Raw genomic sequence first — 12,923 nt, forward strand, 5'->3', positions numbered from 1 at the left:
ATTATTATTATTATTATTCTTTCTTCTTCCTCGGGCTGGTTTTGGCTCCCAGCCATTGCGGATGCCCTGTGGCACCCCATAGAGCTCGGTGGGTCCCCATGCGTTCGGCCGGGCGCTTTCCAGCCCGGGTTGAGGTTCACCATGAATGCTGCTTCTATGTACGTGTCGTCGGTGACGGGAAAATGCCAAAGAGCAGAGTTTGTGCGAGCTGAAGCCATTTCTCTTTGTACATTTCTTAAAATAAACAACCGTGAACGGTCTCTTATTACGACACCAAACGCGTTGGTGTGTGCGGGGGGGGAAGTGCCTTCCATACCACTGGGAGGGGGAATCATCTCCCCACCTCTCCCTCTGCCTGGGTTCCAAAGGCCTCCTGGATGGGTCTGGACCCCAATGGGGCACCGTCCAGAACCTCTGGGCTGAAAGCCCCAGAGCTGCTCATGGATGGAACCATGGGCTGCTGGGTGCCTCTGCCAGCCCCGTAGAGGCTATAGGAAATGCAGCTGTTGGTCCAGACAAAGAGAAGGGGGATTTGGGGACCCTCTGGACCTCAATGTGGAGCTGCTCAACACCTCTGGGCTGAAATCCCCCTCAGAACTCCCAGAGCAGCACATGGGTGTCTTCTCCTAACTCTACAGGGGCTATAGGAGATGCTGCCGTGGGTCCAGCCAAGGAGAAGGGTTGGTGAATGGAAGGTGTAGACTGCCTTGAGATGCCCCATACTGGAATCTGTGGGTGGAGTTGAACCGGTCCCACTGGCTACATGGCAGCAGCTCAGCATCACAGGGAGGAGGTGAAGGATGTTCCAGCATCCATGCGTGGTGAAGGCTGAGCCACCCCAGGACCTACTGAGGTCCCCATGGGACGTGGCACGGCCTCAGTGCTGTTTTCACTTTGCTGGAACAGCTCATGCAGGGGCCGGTGTAATCCAAGCAGGGCCCCCACGCAGGCACAGGGCTGCAGGGAGGGGTGCCACGAGCCAGCGTCCCTCTCCCCACTCAGGGACGGGGACAGCAGTGAAATCCAAGCCACCATGAATAGGAAAGGGCTGGGGAAGGATGCAGCTGCCCAGCAGCGGCTCTGCACCGCTCACAGCACAGCTTGTCCCACCCTGTGGGCATCTCCACTTCTTCTGTCTTCCTGGGACCCTGTGTCCCAGCTGTATTTTAACACCAAATGCTGCACTGCTCTGCAGGGAGGAGGCACCTCTCCCATCATCTCTTTCCCTCCCGAGGCCACAGTTTCTCAGTAAACCTTTATTTCTGCTCCCCTGAACACAGGCTGGCTCAGAAACGGCACAAAGGAAACAACCTGCAGGAGGTGAGGGTTTGGGGAGGCCCCCAGGAGGCAAAGCTGGGCTCTGGGGACCAGCCCGGCTGGCAGAAGCACCCCAAGGTGTTTTTGCAAGGAGTTACAGCCCAGTGCTCACTCACAGAGCATTGCACTTGGAGATTCACTGTGGCACAGTGATGGGGAACCACAGATCTGAGTCAAAGCCAAGAGGTGGGCACAGCCCTGGGGTGCAATGGTAGAACCATTAAAGTCAAAAAAAACCTCTGGGACCATTGAGCCCGGTCACCAACCCATCCCCACCACGTGCACTCGTAGAACAATACAACCACAAAATCTTTTAGACTGACAAGACTTCTAATATCACCAAGTCCAAGCATCAACCATCCCCACCAAGCCTGCTAAACCACGTCCCCAAACAGAACCACAGAACTGTGAAGGTTGGAAAAGACTCCGAGATCCCCAAGTCCAAGCGCAGCGCGTCCCCACCGTGCCCACTTAGAGAATCATCCAGGATGGAAGAGGAGGTTGGATTTGGTGATCTTGGAGGCCTTTTCCAACCTGAATGATTCTGTGGTAGGGACAGGTTGGGGTTGGACTTGGGGATCTTGGAGGTGCACCCATCCCACCACGCTCATTCATTGAGTCGTTAAGGTTGGAAAAGGCTTCCAAGATCTCCAGCCCCAACCCGTCCATCTGTGCCCACGTGTAGAATCATTCAGGCTGGGGAAGACCTCCAAGATCTCCAAGTCCAGCCCCCCCCCACCCCCCCCCCCCCCATGCCTCCCAGTGCCACATCTCCACGGTTCTGGAACACCTCCAGGGATGGTGATTTCCCCACCTCCCTGGGCAGCCTGTTCCCAAATCCTGCCTCACTTGGGCTCGCCATAGGGACAGCACCGGCTCTGGTCCCCTCATAGCTTTGCAAGCCCAGGGTTGGCATTGCCCAGCACAGGGACGGCCACCGCAGCGTCTGCGCTGCATTCAAAACCACCCCCCCAAAGGAAAGTCCCCGCTGCAGCCCATTTACATGAGCAGGAAAGGCAGCGCCGTGCGCAGAGCAGCACTTCGCCATTTTCGAGTGCGGAGGTCGGAGCAACGCCGTGCAAAGGCTGAGACCTGGATGCTGTCCTGCCGCCCGCAGCGAGAAGATGGGGGATTTCTGCAGGAGGCTGTGGGTGCTCCAGGCCAATCTCTGGCTGCTGGCTGTGGCTGCAGGTAGGCAGCAGCGTGGGCTCCGTGCTGCAGAGGGTCGTAGGGGTGAGGAAGCGCATGCAGCGCCACGCGTCCCTACGCTTCGTGCACAACAGGCTTCCATCCAGCCAACCACATCCAAGTGGATCTGCTTTGAAGTTTGTGGTCATGTGAGAAGGTAGACCATGGGTGCGGGTGGTGGCGATGGGAGCTGGTGGGCAGCTGGAAGCAGCGGAGCCTTTGTGGCCAAGGGGCAGAAAAAAGGATTCTTTTTCACCATTTACTCAGAGATCAGAGTACGGGAAGAAATCAGGCCAACGCAGTGCTGAAGCCGCAGCCAAGCCACCTCCCTTTGCTCCATGAGCTTGAGCAGCAAGGAGAGGGGGAGAAACGGGAGCAAAAAGGTTTTTGGGGGTGGAACTGTTTGGGCAGAATCAGCGTTCCAAGCCGGGAGGTGGCTCCTGTCCCCTTCCTCCCCCTCTTGCTCAGAGCAGAATCTCCAAACCCAGCAGCAGCTCCCACCCCATCTTCAGACTGGGGGTCCTTTCTTGGGGGTCTTTCCCCCAAAGGGCTTCTGCTGGGTGCCCGTTCGAGCCCTGCAGGGTTTTGGTCACCAGGTTTCACTACAGCTCTTGGGGTGGCGTTGAGGGACTCGCTGCAACAAGGACTTTGGCTTTGGAGGCTGCGTGTGTTGCACAGCGAGGAGTCAGTGGGGTTTGGCAGAGAGCAGATGGAGGTGGGCACTGAAGCGACGCAGTAAACAGAGCTGTGCTTCCTGCCCAGCTGCAGCAAGGGGAACCGGGGTGCCTGCAGTGCTGGGGGTCCCCAGTTTGAGTAGCAAAGGCAGGTTTGGGTGGGATCTCATCCAGAAATCTGCCTACCCAGAGGAAATTCGGGAGACGGGATGGGCGTAGAAGGGTTTGTATCCATAGGTCCTGGTTGATGCTCCAAAGCATGCTGTCCCATATGGGGTGGGCATGCACAGCACTTGTCATCCCACCTGGAATTTCTTATGCGTGTTTGTCCACATGGGCTCATCATACGTGGGTTTGTCCTGCACAGATTTGTCCAAGTCTTTGTACTACGTAGGCTTCTCCACGTGGGTTTGTCCTGTATGGGTTTGTCCCACAAGGGCTTGTTTGTCCTACATGGGTTTGTCCTACAAGGGCTCATCCTACATGGGGTTGTCCTATATGGGTTTGTCCTTCGTGGGTTTGTCTTACACGGTTTTGCCCTCCACAGGCTTGTACAAAGTGGGTTTGTCCTACATGAGTTTGTCCTGCATGGGTTTGTCCTACACAGGGTTGTCCTACACAGGTTTGTCCTGCATGGGTTTGTCCTACACAGTCCTACATGTCCTACATGTTCTTGTCTATGTGGGCTTGTCATACATGGGTTTGTCCTACACAGGTTTGTCCTACACAGGTTTGTCCACACAGGTTTGTCCACACAGGTTTGTCCTACGCAGGTTTGTCCTACATGGGTTTGTCCTACACGGGCCCTTGTCCACTCTCTCAGGCCCCTTCTCCTATCCTACAGGTGGGATCCCAACAGACGGGAACAGCACCAGTAACAGCACAGGTAACACCTCCAACCTGTCGGGCTCTTCCCCACGTCCCCACGGTGCCTCCCATCCATGGGGCTGCCCGTCCCCAGCAGAGCTGGAGGTGCCCCAAAGCCCTTCTCCAGGCTGTGCCCTCCTCCGTGGCACATCCCCAACCCCACATGGGCACACAGTCGGATCCGCTTTGCCTCTCTGATAACGGGGCTGTCATTTGGGAGCACACCTCCAACGAGGTGCGGGAAGAGAGGGGTGGGAGCACCAAGAACCATTCCGTTGAAGCCGCTCCCATAGAAAACCATGAGTCTGCACTCAAAGCCTGCCGGCTTGCCGTGCCCACCCGTGTCCCCCGTAGGCAGCGGGTGCTTCGGGCTGTGGCAGCACCCACGCTACATGGCTGCCAAGAAGAACACGCCTGTCCACTTCATCTGCTACACCCGTCAGCCCCACGCCATGCAGTGGTACAAAGCGCCGGCGGATGGAGAGGAGTTCCAAGCACTGGATCAGAGCTCCGATCGCTTCAGCATCAAGAGTACAAACGATTACATCAACTTCACCATCTTCAGGATCAGCTACGAGGACAACGGCATCTACGTGTGCGACAGCAAGAACCTCACGGAGGAGAAGAGGCAGCCCTACTTGTGTGGGACGGAGCTCAGAGTCATGAGTGAGTGGCAGTCCCATCGCTTCCATCACTTCCCTTGCTTCTCCATTTTTTTTCACCTTTTTCCCAACTCTGTAAACCTTACATCACGCTCCTGTGCACCCAGCTCTCCCTGTGTTGGACGCACGAAATGTGCCATCCTGTCTGGGATGGCCATCATGGGTTTGTCCACACGGGTTTGTCCACATGGGCTTCAGATCAGCAGTGGGTGCTGCATCACACAGCAGGTGGCTCTTTGTACGCAGTCTGCCCATCTCACAGACACATCCCAGACATTTCCTCGCACAAACCACATTCTCCCTGCTCCTGCTCTTGCTCAGGACGTCCCATGGTGGAGCTGGCCCCCGATGCCAGCCCCTGCAGGTTGCAGTGCTCTGGTCTCTCCCAGGGGACATCGTCCCATTCCCCTCCTCTCTGTGTCCCCAGCCATTGGGAGCGCGGCACAGAGAGGGGACTCGGGGTTTTCCCTGTGCTGCTGCTCCCAGGTCGCAGCAACATCCAGCAGATCCAGAACAGGAACACGCTGAAGGACACCATCATCATCATCCAGACCATCCTGCTGGTCATCTTCATCAGCGTCCCCATGCTCCTCTTCCTAGAAAAGGTGAGCGACAGCATCCCCAGTAGTGGGGCCGTCCCTGGTTTTGGCACTGCCATTCTCCCGGTGGTGCCCCACGGCCTGGGCAAGGCAGCAAGTGCAAGACTGTGTTTGGGGCCATTGAATGGGAGCATTTCAGGGGGTGTGGGACTGCCTGTGGGGGCTGTGGGACCTGGCCTTGGGGCAGGGGATGGAGGACCCCACAGCACACTGTGCTGGTGACACTCAGCCCGTGACTTTCTTCTCCATAGGGTGACGGAAAGGAAAGCCCCGAGGAAGACCACACCTATGAGGTAATGCTGCATGAATGATCAAAATACCTCTACAAAATCAGCCTGACCCTTGGACTAGCCAGCTCTCCTGGGTGTCTGCCACCAGCCTTTTAGGGCATACGGGGCACGTTCACCCCCAGTGCTTGATGCACGTTGGCCATAAAGAGCTGTGGATACGGGCCAAGCCAAGATCTGTGCACGTTCATCCACCTATCACCATCTCCTCCCATCCCAGAAGCTGCCTTCTTCCCTGGGGAAACACTCCAGGGATGGATCCCCGCTGGGGGTTCCTCGTATCCCAACCTCTTCCTTCTTGGCAGGGCCTGGAGGTGGAGCAGATTGCCACCTACGAGGACATCACTCCTTTCCGGGACATGAAGGCCAAATGGACAGTTGGGGAGCACCCAGGAGAGGAGTGAGGGGTGCTGCCCCCACCACCAGGATGGCATCAGCAGCACCACCCCATGGCAGCACCACACTGGTGCCACCACGGACCTGCAAGGACTTGGTGCCACCACCTCCAGCTGCCTTGTACAGAGCTCAGGTCCTGCTGCCTCTCAGCTCTTGCTTGGTCGCATCCAAGCTGCGCAAGCGAGACTGTCCTGCCCTGGCTGCTGCCCATCCTGCCCCACTGCTCAACCCCAAAACCCTACATAGATATTAGGAACCAACCTCAGAGCCCAGCAGCCCCAAATGCCAGGCAGCCCCACACCACGGTGCTGAGCTGTGGCATTGTTACTGCCACCAAGGTGCTATGCTGGTGACCCCATGGACAGACACAATTCCCCCCCACGCTGCAAGGACCCTGCTGGGCTCTGAGACCCCCCCACAGCCCCGTGCTCCTGGTAGGGGAGCCATGCAAGCAGCACCGTGGGGCTGGCAGATCTGGGGCCACTGCGTTCTCTCTCAAGCCACAGACGTGTCCAGTTGGCCAAGCTGGAAGTTGACGAAGTTGGCTGTTGTCTGAGATGGAGGATCCTCCACAAGTGCCTTGTTTTATCCCATAGACTTGAGGGAAGACCAGGGAGACAACGGGCACACGGAGGGCTTGCTCCTCTCCAGGAGGAGCTGTGTCACAGGGCTGTCCGCCCGGTGAGAACCGATGGGAAGGATGTAAATAGCGGGACGCAAACGTCCAACTGCTCTTTCAAGTCCTAATAAAGGTGCAGGGTGAATTCCCACCTTGCACGCCTGCAGGCATCCAAGCTGTGTTGTACTGTGCCCAGCCCTGGTGCTGGGGGTGTTGGGGTGGCAATGGGCTGAAGGTCCCTCGCGGGGCGGCTGCAGCGGGCAGCTCACTGCGCCTCGGCCGGAGGAGAAGCAGATGGGACTGCGCTGCTTCCTGAAACAGCCTGCAGAGCCTGAGGGTAAACCGTGAGGAAACAGGGCTGCTCAGCAGGGAGAAACGAGCCCCGGTTCCCAAGCTGTGCAGGATTTCAGGGCTCAGCCCTCGGCGCCATTTCCAGCGATGAAATGGAAGAGGAAGGAGAGTGTTTCAGCCTTCCCAGCACCCAACTGCTTTCTCTGCTCTGTAAACAAGTCACCCAACGAGCAGAGCCACGCAGACACGCAGGGCCTGCAGCTGCACCTGCAGAGGAAACCACTGGTGACAAAAGCAGTTTCAGTGACCCCAGTTCCGCTCTGCTGCCCGGCTGCTCTTAGCACAGGGCCTCAGCTTCCTTTGAAATGTCAGAAGCAAATAAATATTTCTGCATTGCTGCGTTATTTTAAACGCTTAGATTAGCTTCTAGGAAGCAGAGAGAGGGGTTTTGTTGTAGTTTTATACTGAAACAGGTCTGCATTTAAAGCGCAGTCGGTGTAAATAAGTGTGGGCCGGTATGTACAGCCCAGGCTCTGTGATATGGCCTGATTCGTATCCAGCACTGGGGGGGGGCTGGGCGCACACACACCTGCAGGGAACATCGCCTCCTCTGTCCAAACACTGCTGGGGCACGAGCAGCAAAGCAGGAGGATGTGGGACCACTGGGGAAGGAAAGGGAGGGGGAAAGGGGAAGAGGGAAAGAGAAAAGAGAAGGGAAGGAAAAGGGAAGGGAAGGAAAACGGAAGGGAAGGAAACGGGAAGGAAGAAGATTCCTTCTTTCAAATAAGAACAGGATTTTGGAGGACACTGAGCGTCACGCTGCTTTCTGACACGACCCTTTGGTTGCACACGTGGACACGTGAAAGGCAGAAGAATGCCAAGCTGATATCTGAGAGCTGCTTATGCAACTGTCACTGTGGCAGTGGCATGCAATCTCAGTGACACACCGCCTTCTGCCCCACTGAATGCAAGTAGGGGGGGAAACGGCCCTCTAGGGCAGTGCACAGCGTGGAACGTGGCATCTCCTGGCTGCAAAATAGAAAGTGTTGGCTTTTCATGCTGTGCTTTTACTCACAGGGCTGCAGGGGCAGCAGGGCAGCGGGGCTCGGTGCCGCTGCTGTGGCTTCACTGCTAAGAGCAGCAGAGCCGGGGTGCCTGCTGCTCTGCTCACCTCTGACAAACATGGGCATATTTAAACAGCCCGGAGCAGAAAAACACCCCCAGATGTTGCTGGCTATTGGGTGACCAGATACCTGATAGCTGCAGGACCCACTGTTCCCTCTCCTCTAGGGACTGACATTTACGCGCGGGGCTTCTCGGAACAGCTCGTTTATTAACGAGCTCTCACACCCTGCGCTGCGGTGATGATGCTGCTCTTGGAAATCAGAGCCCAACCAGGGGCAGGTTGGACCCACAGCCAGGGGGGCAAAGTGCTGTCGGTGCCCTATGGGGAGTGAAAGCCCTCCTGCAGTCGTCCACCCCAGGTTCCGCCTCGTGCGGCTCGGGGAAAGGCGTGCTGGGGCTCCTGCTCTTCCCCTTCTTCTCTTCCTCCTCTCCACACCGCTCCTCTGCTTAATGCAGAGCCGGCTCTCATTCCCACCGGGCAGAAGCAGAAAGCAGCTGACTGCCAGTTTTTTCTCACAAAGAAAGCACAAGGCTGTGGGATCACTGCCATCGCCTGACCCCAAAGCTTTGTCCAAAGGAGGAGCTGAGAGACGTCCCAGAGCTCTGCCACTGGCTTCCGCATGGGCAGGTGGATCCAAGCGAGCACTGCCTGGGAAGCTCTTCTGACAACACCCATCCTAACCCCACTACATGGGGAACCATCCCACCTGCTCTAAGCCAGAAGTCCCCTGCGCTGCCCTGCCGGCCCCGTGAACTGTGGGGCAGAAAAACCAGGCAGGAAAACCAGCTGTATTTTCTACCTGTGTGGGAAATCTCACCGTGTAAGCACAGAACAGATTTGGGATGGGTTTTCCAATGGTGATATAACCTCTGGTTGCAATAAACAGCAGAATATGAAGAAAAAGTTCAGCACTAATTTTATCCCCAGGCAAACATCCTCCCCAACCTTTCCATCTCCGTATAAATGACTAGAATGAGGTGGCACCATGGCGAGCACATCTGCATTTATGCAAGGAGGGGATATGGAGAGGTGGCAGCGATGGCGAACGCCCCATCCATTTTAAACAGAGCCCCCTATATAAGGGGTGTCTGACCTGGCATCATCACCTGGATGAAAGGAGGAAACGCTCAAGCAGCTCCCGAGCAGCTCTCCTGGCAGGAATGGCTCCAGGTACTTTGCTTTACCTCAGCTTTAACAGACGCGCCATCAAAGCGCTTTGGGTGGTGGGACGCAATGGTGGGGCAGCGCCGGGGGGCTCTGAATTAAAACGTGGCAGCTTACAGATCAGTGACAAAGGACATCTTTCCCTACAGCGCGACTTCATACCACGAACAGTCAGGTAACCCTGAGCCCAACCTTGGCAAGGGGCAGAATACAGAGAACGAGGCAAAGCAGAGCTCTAACAGTGATCGCTATCATATGTGCTGCCAGGGATATGAAAACTCAATTCCAAGGCTCTGAACAGAGATCAGGGTGATGTCTAATCGTAGACCCTCAGAATGGCCTGGGTTGAAAGGCACTTCAAAGATAACAATTCAATCCTGCACTTGTCCAAGTCCTGCAGGCTCCAGAGCATTCCTCCACTCCAGTTCACCTCCACTGAGATTAACCTGTGTAAGTGGACACTGGTGTGAGCTGATGTGAAGGGTTAATAACCTTCAGGCTTGGTAGTGACCTCCAGATCCTAGCTGGGTCCCAGGGAGCCACAGCGCAGGCAATGCAACCACCTCTCGTCCCAGTGGAGGCAGTGCAGTGGCAGCAGCATGGTGCAGGGGCTCAGCTGAGCCGTTCCCACTCCTCACCCACTGCTCTCCACCCTGTTTGCTCAGGCACCAAAGGGCGCCCCGTGCTCTGCTCGGGAAGGTGAAACCTACTGAAAAACATGAGGGGAAAGCAAAGGGATGAACTCCAGTTTCCATGGAGCAACAATGATTCCTGAGCATCAGGGGCGCACCCAGTGAGAGGGGATGGGGTTTTGTGGGGGGCTGCACTCACAGGTGGGCGCAACACTGATCCCCAGGTGCCACCGAAGGACAGGTAACCCCTCTCCTGCAACCCGTCTCCTCTCTGCTCTGCTGCAGGCTCGTGGTTTTCTCCTCTCCTCGTTGCTGTGCTCACGCTGGGACTGCCGCAGGGCGCTGCTGCCACCTTCCCTGCCATGCCCCTCTCCAACCTGTTTGCCAACGCTGTGCTGAGGGCTCAGCACCTCCACCTCCTGGCTGCTGAGACGTACAAAGAGTTCGTAAGTGTTGGCCGTCTTGTTAGCTTGATGTTGCCAGGAGTGCGCCGTGGCTTCCCACCCTGCCTACATCCCTGCAAGCAAAGACTTCTCAGCTGTCAGTGTCTCCTGAGGAGGAGGAAGGGTCTGCATGGGGCAGGACAGCTGACGACCGACCAGCCCGCCCTCCCCACGGCTCTCTGCCTCCTCCTGCATGGAGTCCCCTGCTCCTGTCCGTGTGTTCTGTGCTCACCTCAGCCCTCTGCCTCAGTGAGAGCAGATCCGTAAGTCCAGCAGTGCTGTGCTCCGCTTTCCCCCCTGCCTGTCCTGCACAGAGACGCACATCGTGTCCCACGTTTCCTTCTTGCAACCTGCCAGGAAAGAGAGAGGAAAGAGTCCGTGCTCTTCTCTCGTCTTCTACACGCTCTGAGTGTCTCTGGGGTGTCTCCACAGGAACGCACCTACATTCCAGAGGACCAGAGGTACACCAACAAAAACTCCCAGGCCGCCTTTTGTTACTCGGAAACCATCCCGGCTCCCACAGGGAAGGATGACGCCCAGCAGAAATCGGTGAGTCGTCTCCCCCCGGCGCACACAGCGCTGCTCTATGGAACACAGGGCTTCCACGTGGCTCCTCTCCTGGGATTCTTACTCTTCACACCCTGCGTGCAGAAAGACACAGGTCGGGCAGGAAATCCTATTCCCACCCTAAATAAAGTCTTCAGAAAAGGGACTCAGGTCTGAGCGGTGGCGCTCAGCTCCTCCGGGCTGCTTCAGGGAGAGCAGGGCACGCAGCAGCACTGTAGGAACACCTCACTGCACAGCTCTGAAATCCTTTGGTAATTTCAGGACATGGAGCTGCTTCGGTTTTCACTGGTTCTCATCCAGTCCTGGCTGACCCCCGTGCAATACCTAAGCAAGGTGTTCACAAACAATTTGGTTTTCGGCACCTCAGACAGAGTGTTTGAGAAACTAAAGGACCTGGAAGAAGGGATCCAAGCCCTGATGAGGGTAAGTCTGCGTCCTGATGGGGGCCTGCGCTCGGATATTTCTCTCTTCCCTGACATTTAGGTGAACGCAGGGCCCAGACTCACAGGGGCTGTTCTTAACGCATTGGCACGGCTGCCCATGGAGCTGGGGGGGGTTCACCATCCCTGGAGGTGTCCCAGGAACGTGGGGATGTGACACTGAGGGACGTGGTTATGGGACGGTGGGGGTGGGTTGGGGCTGGGCTTTGGGTCTTTCCAACATTAACAGCTCCATGATGAAGTTTCGCTTTGCTATTTTGAATGATGTTGCTTATTGTCAGAATCCTTTCTTGGATGTGCTCAGCATCACCACAGCTAGAGACCCACACCTGTGCCACATGAGCACGGACAATTGTTTATATCTTATAGACCCTAAATAACTAGAAAAGCCAGGCCTGGGAGCAAACAGACCCTCTGTCCTGACATTTTTGTGCAGAAAAGTTGTGGTGCCCCTTCCCTGGAGGTCTCAATGCCACGGATGGGGCCCTGGGCAGCCTGAGTTGGTGGGGGGCACCCAGCCCATGGCAGGGGGTGGGACTGGGGGCGCTTTGAGGTCCCTTCCCACCCAACCGTGCTGTAATTCCATGGTTCTGTGATCTCTGAGGTTCCTTCCAACCCAATTATGCTGTGATCCAATGGTACTACGAACTTCAAGGTCCCTTCCAACCCAACCAGGCTGTGATTCCACAGTCCTGCAGTTTGAGGTCCCTTCCAACCCAACCACACCGTGATCCCATCACACTCCAGCTGCAGCTCCACACGCAGCACCGCTTCCAGATTTTGCCGTCCATTGATACGAGTGCAGGTCCTGAGCACCCAGAGCACCCAGAACTGTTCACTCACCCCAAACAGTCCTGAGCCACGCGGGGTGAGCAGGGGCTGCAGCTCACAGCTCCATGATGCCCAGGGCTGGGTCAGAGCTTTGTTCACTGTTAAAGCAGGAGCAAAGACAGCCTCACTTCGCCAGCAGCCCCTCGCTCAGCCGCAGCCCTCTCATCCCGCAGGAGTTGGAGGACCGCAGCCCGCGGGGCCCGCAGCTCCTCAGACCCACCTACGACAGGTTCGACATCCACCTGCGCAGCGAGGACGCCCTGCTGAAGAACTACGGGCTGCTGTCCTGCTTCAAGAAGGACCTGCACAAAGTGGAGACCTACCTGAAGGTGATGAAGTGCCGGCGCTTTGGGGAGAGCAACTGCAACATCTGAGGCTCCCCGCGCCCGCGACGCGGCTGACGGCCCCATTCCCCCCCCTCCCCTCCACCCCAACACCAAAAACACGAGGAATAAAATCCCGCAACGCTGAGCTTTGTCTGCTGGCTGCTGGCTGGGGACGCAGGGAGGGTTTGGGGCGGGCTGAGGGCTGGTAAAGGGGAGGGAGGAAGGAGGAGCGGGCATGGCGGAGGTGCTGGAGTTCCGGGTGCCTGCGGGCAGCGCGCAGACATTGCTGGTGTGGGGGCTGGAGCCACAGCCGGGCCTGGAGGTGGGGATGGGGCTGAGGCCTGGGGGTGGGGACTGGGGCTCAGGGCTGGGGCTGGGTTTGAGTTGGGGTTGGGGGCCGGGGGGGGGGGGTGAGGTGGAAATTGGGATTGGGATCGAACTCTGGGGTTGTCAGGACCTGCAGTCGGGGCCTGGGGCTGGGGTTGAGGCCTGGG

At 57.1% G+C, this 12,923-nt stretch overlaps 3 protein-coding genes across 5 annotated transcripts in view; all 3 read left to right on the forward strand.

Moving 5' to 3' along the window:
• The first annotated feature begins 2,321 nt into the window (after positions 1 to 2,321).
• On the forward strand, positions 2,322 to 6,779 carry CD79B (CD79b molecule). 2 transcript variants are annotated; one of them, XM_042837483.1, is made up of 6 exons: positions 2,322 to 2,508; positions 4,024 to 4,065; positions 4,401 to 4,712; positions 5,195 to 5,313; positions 5,559 to 5,600; positions 5,900 to 6,779. In XM_042837483.1, the coding sequence occupies exons 1-6, from the start codon at positions 2,442 to 2,444 to the stop codon at positions 5,996 to 5,998; spliced, it is 681 nt and encodes a 226-aa protein (XP_042693417.1). In that variant the 5' UTR covers positions 2,322 to 2,441; the 3' UTR covers positions 5,999 to 6,779. The 2 variants fall into 2 exon arrangements, with proteins under 2 accessions (XP_042693417.1, XP_042693416.1); XM_042837482.1 differs by lacking the exon at positions 2,322 to 2,508 and having other exon boundaries at positions 2,547 to 4,065.
• Positions 6,780 to 9,186: 2,407 nt separating this feature from the next.
• Positions 9,187 to 12,513, forward strand: LOC122170546 (somatotropin). The gene is made up of 5 exons (XM_042837495.1): positions 9,187 to 9,196; positions 10,108 to 10,268; positions 10,698 to 10,814; positions 11,094 to 11,255; positions 12,277 to 12,513. The coding sequence occupies exons 1-5, from the start codon at positions 9,187 to 9,189 to the stop codon at positions 12,475 to 12,477; spliced, it is 651 nt and encodes a 216-aa protein (XP_042693429.1). The 3' UTR covers positions 12,478 to 12,513.
• Positions 12,514 to 12,653: 140 nt separating this feature from the next.
• RDM1 (RAD52 motif containing 1) overlaps positions 12,654 to 12,923 on the forward strand; it is a 4,666-nt gene continuing 4,396 nt past the window's right edge. For both annotated transcript variants that reach the window (XM_042837491.1, XM_042837490.1), the window contains exon 1: positions 12,654 to 12,751. In XM_042837491.1, the coding sequence (XP_042693425.1) occupies positions 12,665 to 12,751 (87 nt within the window). In that variant the 5' untranslated portion in view covers positions 12,654 to 12,664. The remainder of the gene's footprint in view (positions 12,752 to 12,923) is intronic.

This window comes from Centrocercus urophasianus, unplaced genomic scaffold (genome assembly GCF_019232065.1).
Source record: "Centrocercus urophasianus isolate 14NV4802_14NV808 unplaced genomic scaffold, USGS_Curo_1.0 seq_715, whole genome shotgun sequence".
In the NCBI taxonomy this organism is placed as follows: Eukaryota; Metazoa; Chordata; class Aves; order Galliformes; family Phasianidae; genus Centrocercus; species Centrocercus urophasianus.

Coding starts and splice junctions, on each gene's coding strand:
- LOC122170546 (XM_042837495.1), top strand. Junction 10,815..11,093: donor ATGACGCCCAGCAGAAATCG/GTGAGTCGTCTC, acceptor TGGTAATTTCAG/GACATGGAGCTGCTTCGGTT. Junction 11,256..12,276: donor GGATCCAAGCCCTGATGAGG/GTAAGTCTGCGT, acceptor CTCATCCCGCAG/GAGTTGGAGGACCGCAGCCC.
- CD79B (XM_042837482.1), top strand. CDS start 3,462: ATGCACAGCACTTGTCATCCCACCTGGAATTTCTTATGCGTGTTTGTC. Junction 5,314..5,558: donor TGCTCCTCTTCCTAGAAAAG/GTGAGCGACAGC, acceptor TCTTCTCCATAG/GGTGACGGAAAGGAAAGCCC. Junction 5,601..5,899: donor AGGAAGACCACACCTATGAG/GTAATGCTGCAT, acceptor CCTTCTTGGCAG/GGCCTGGAGGTGGAGCAGAT.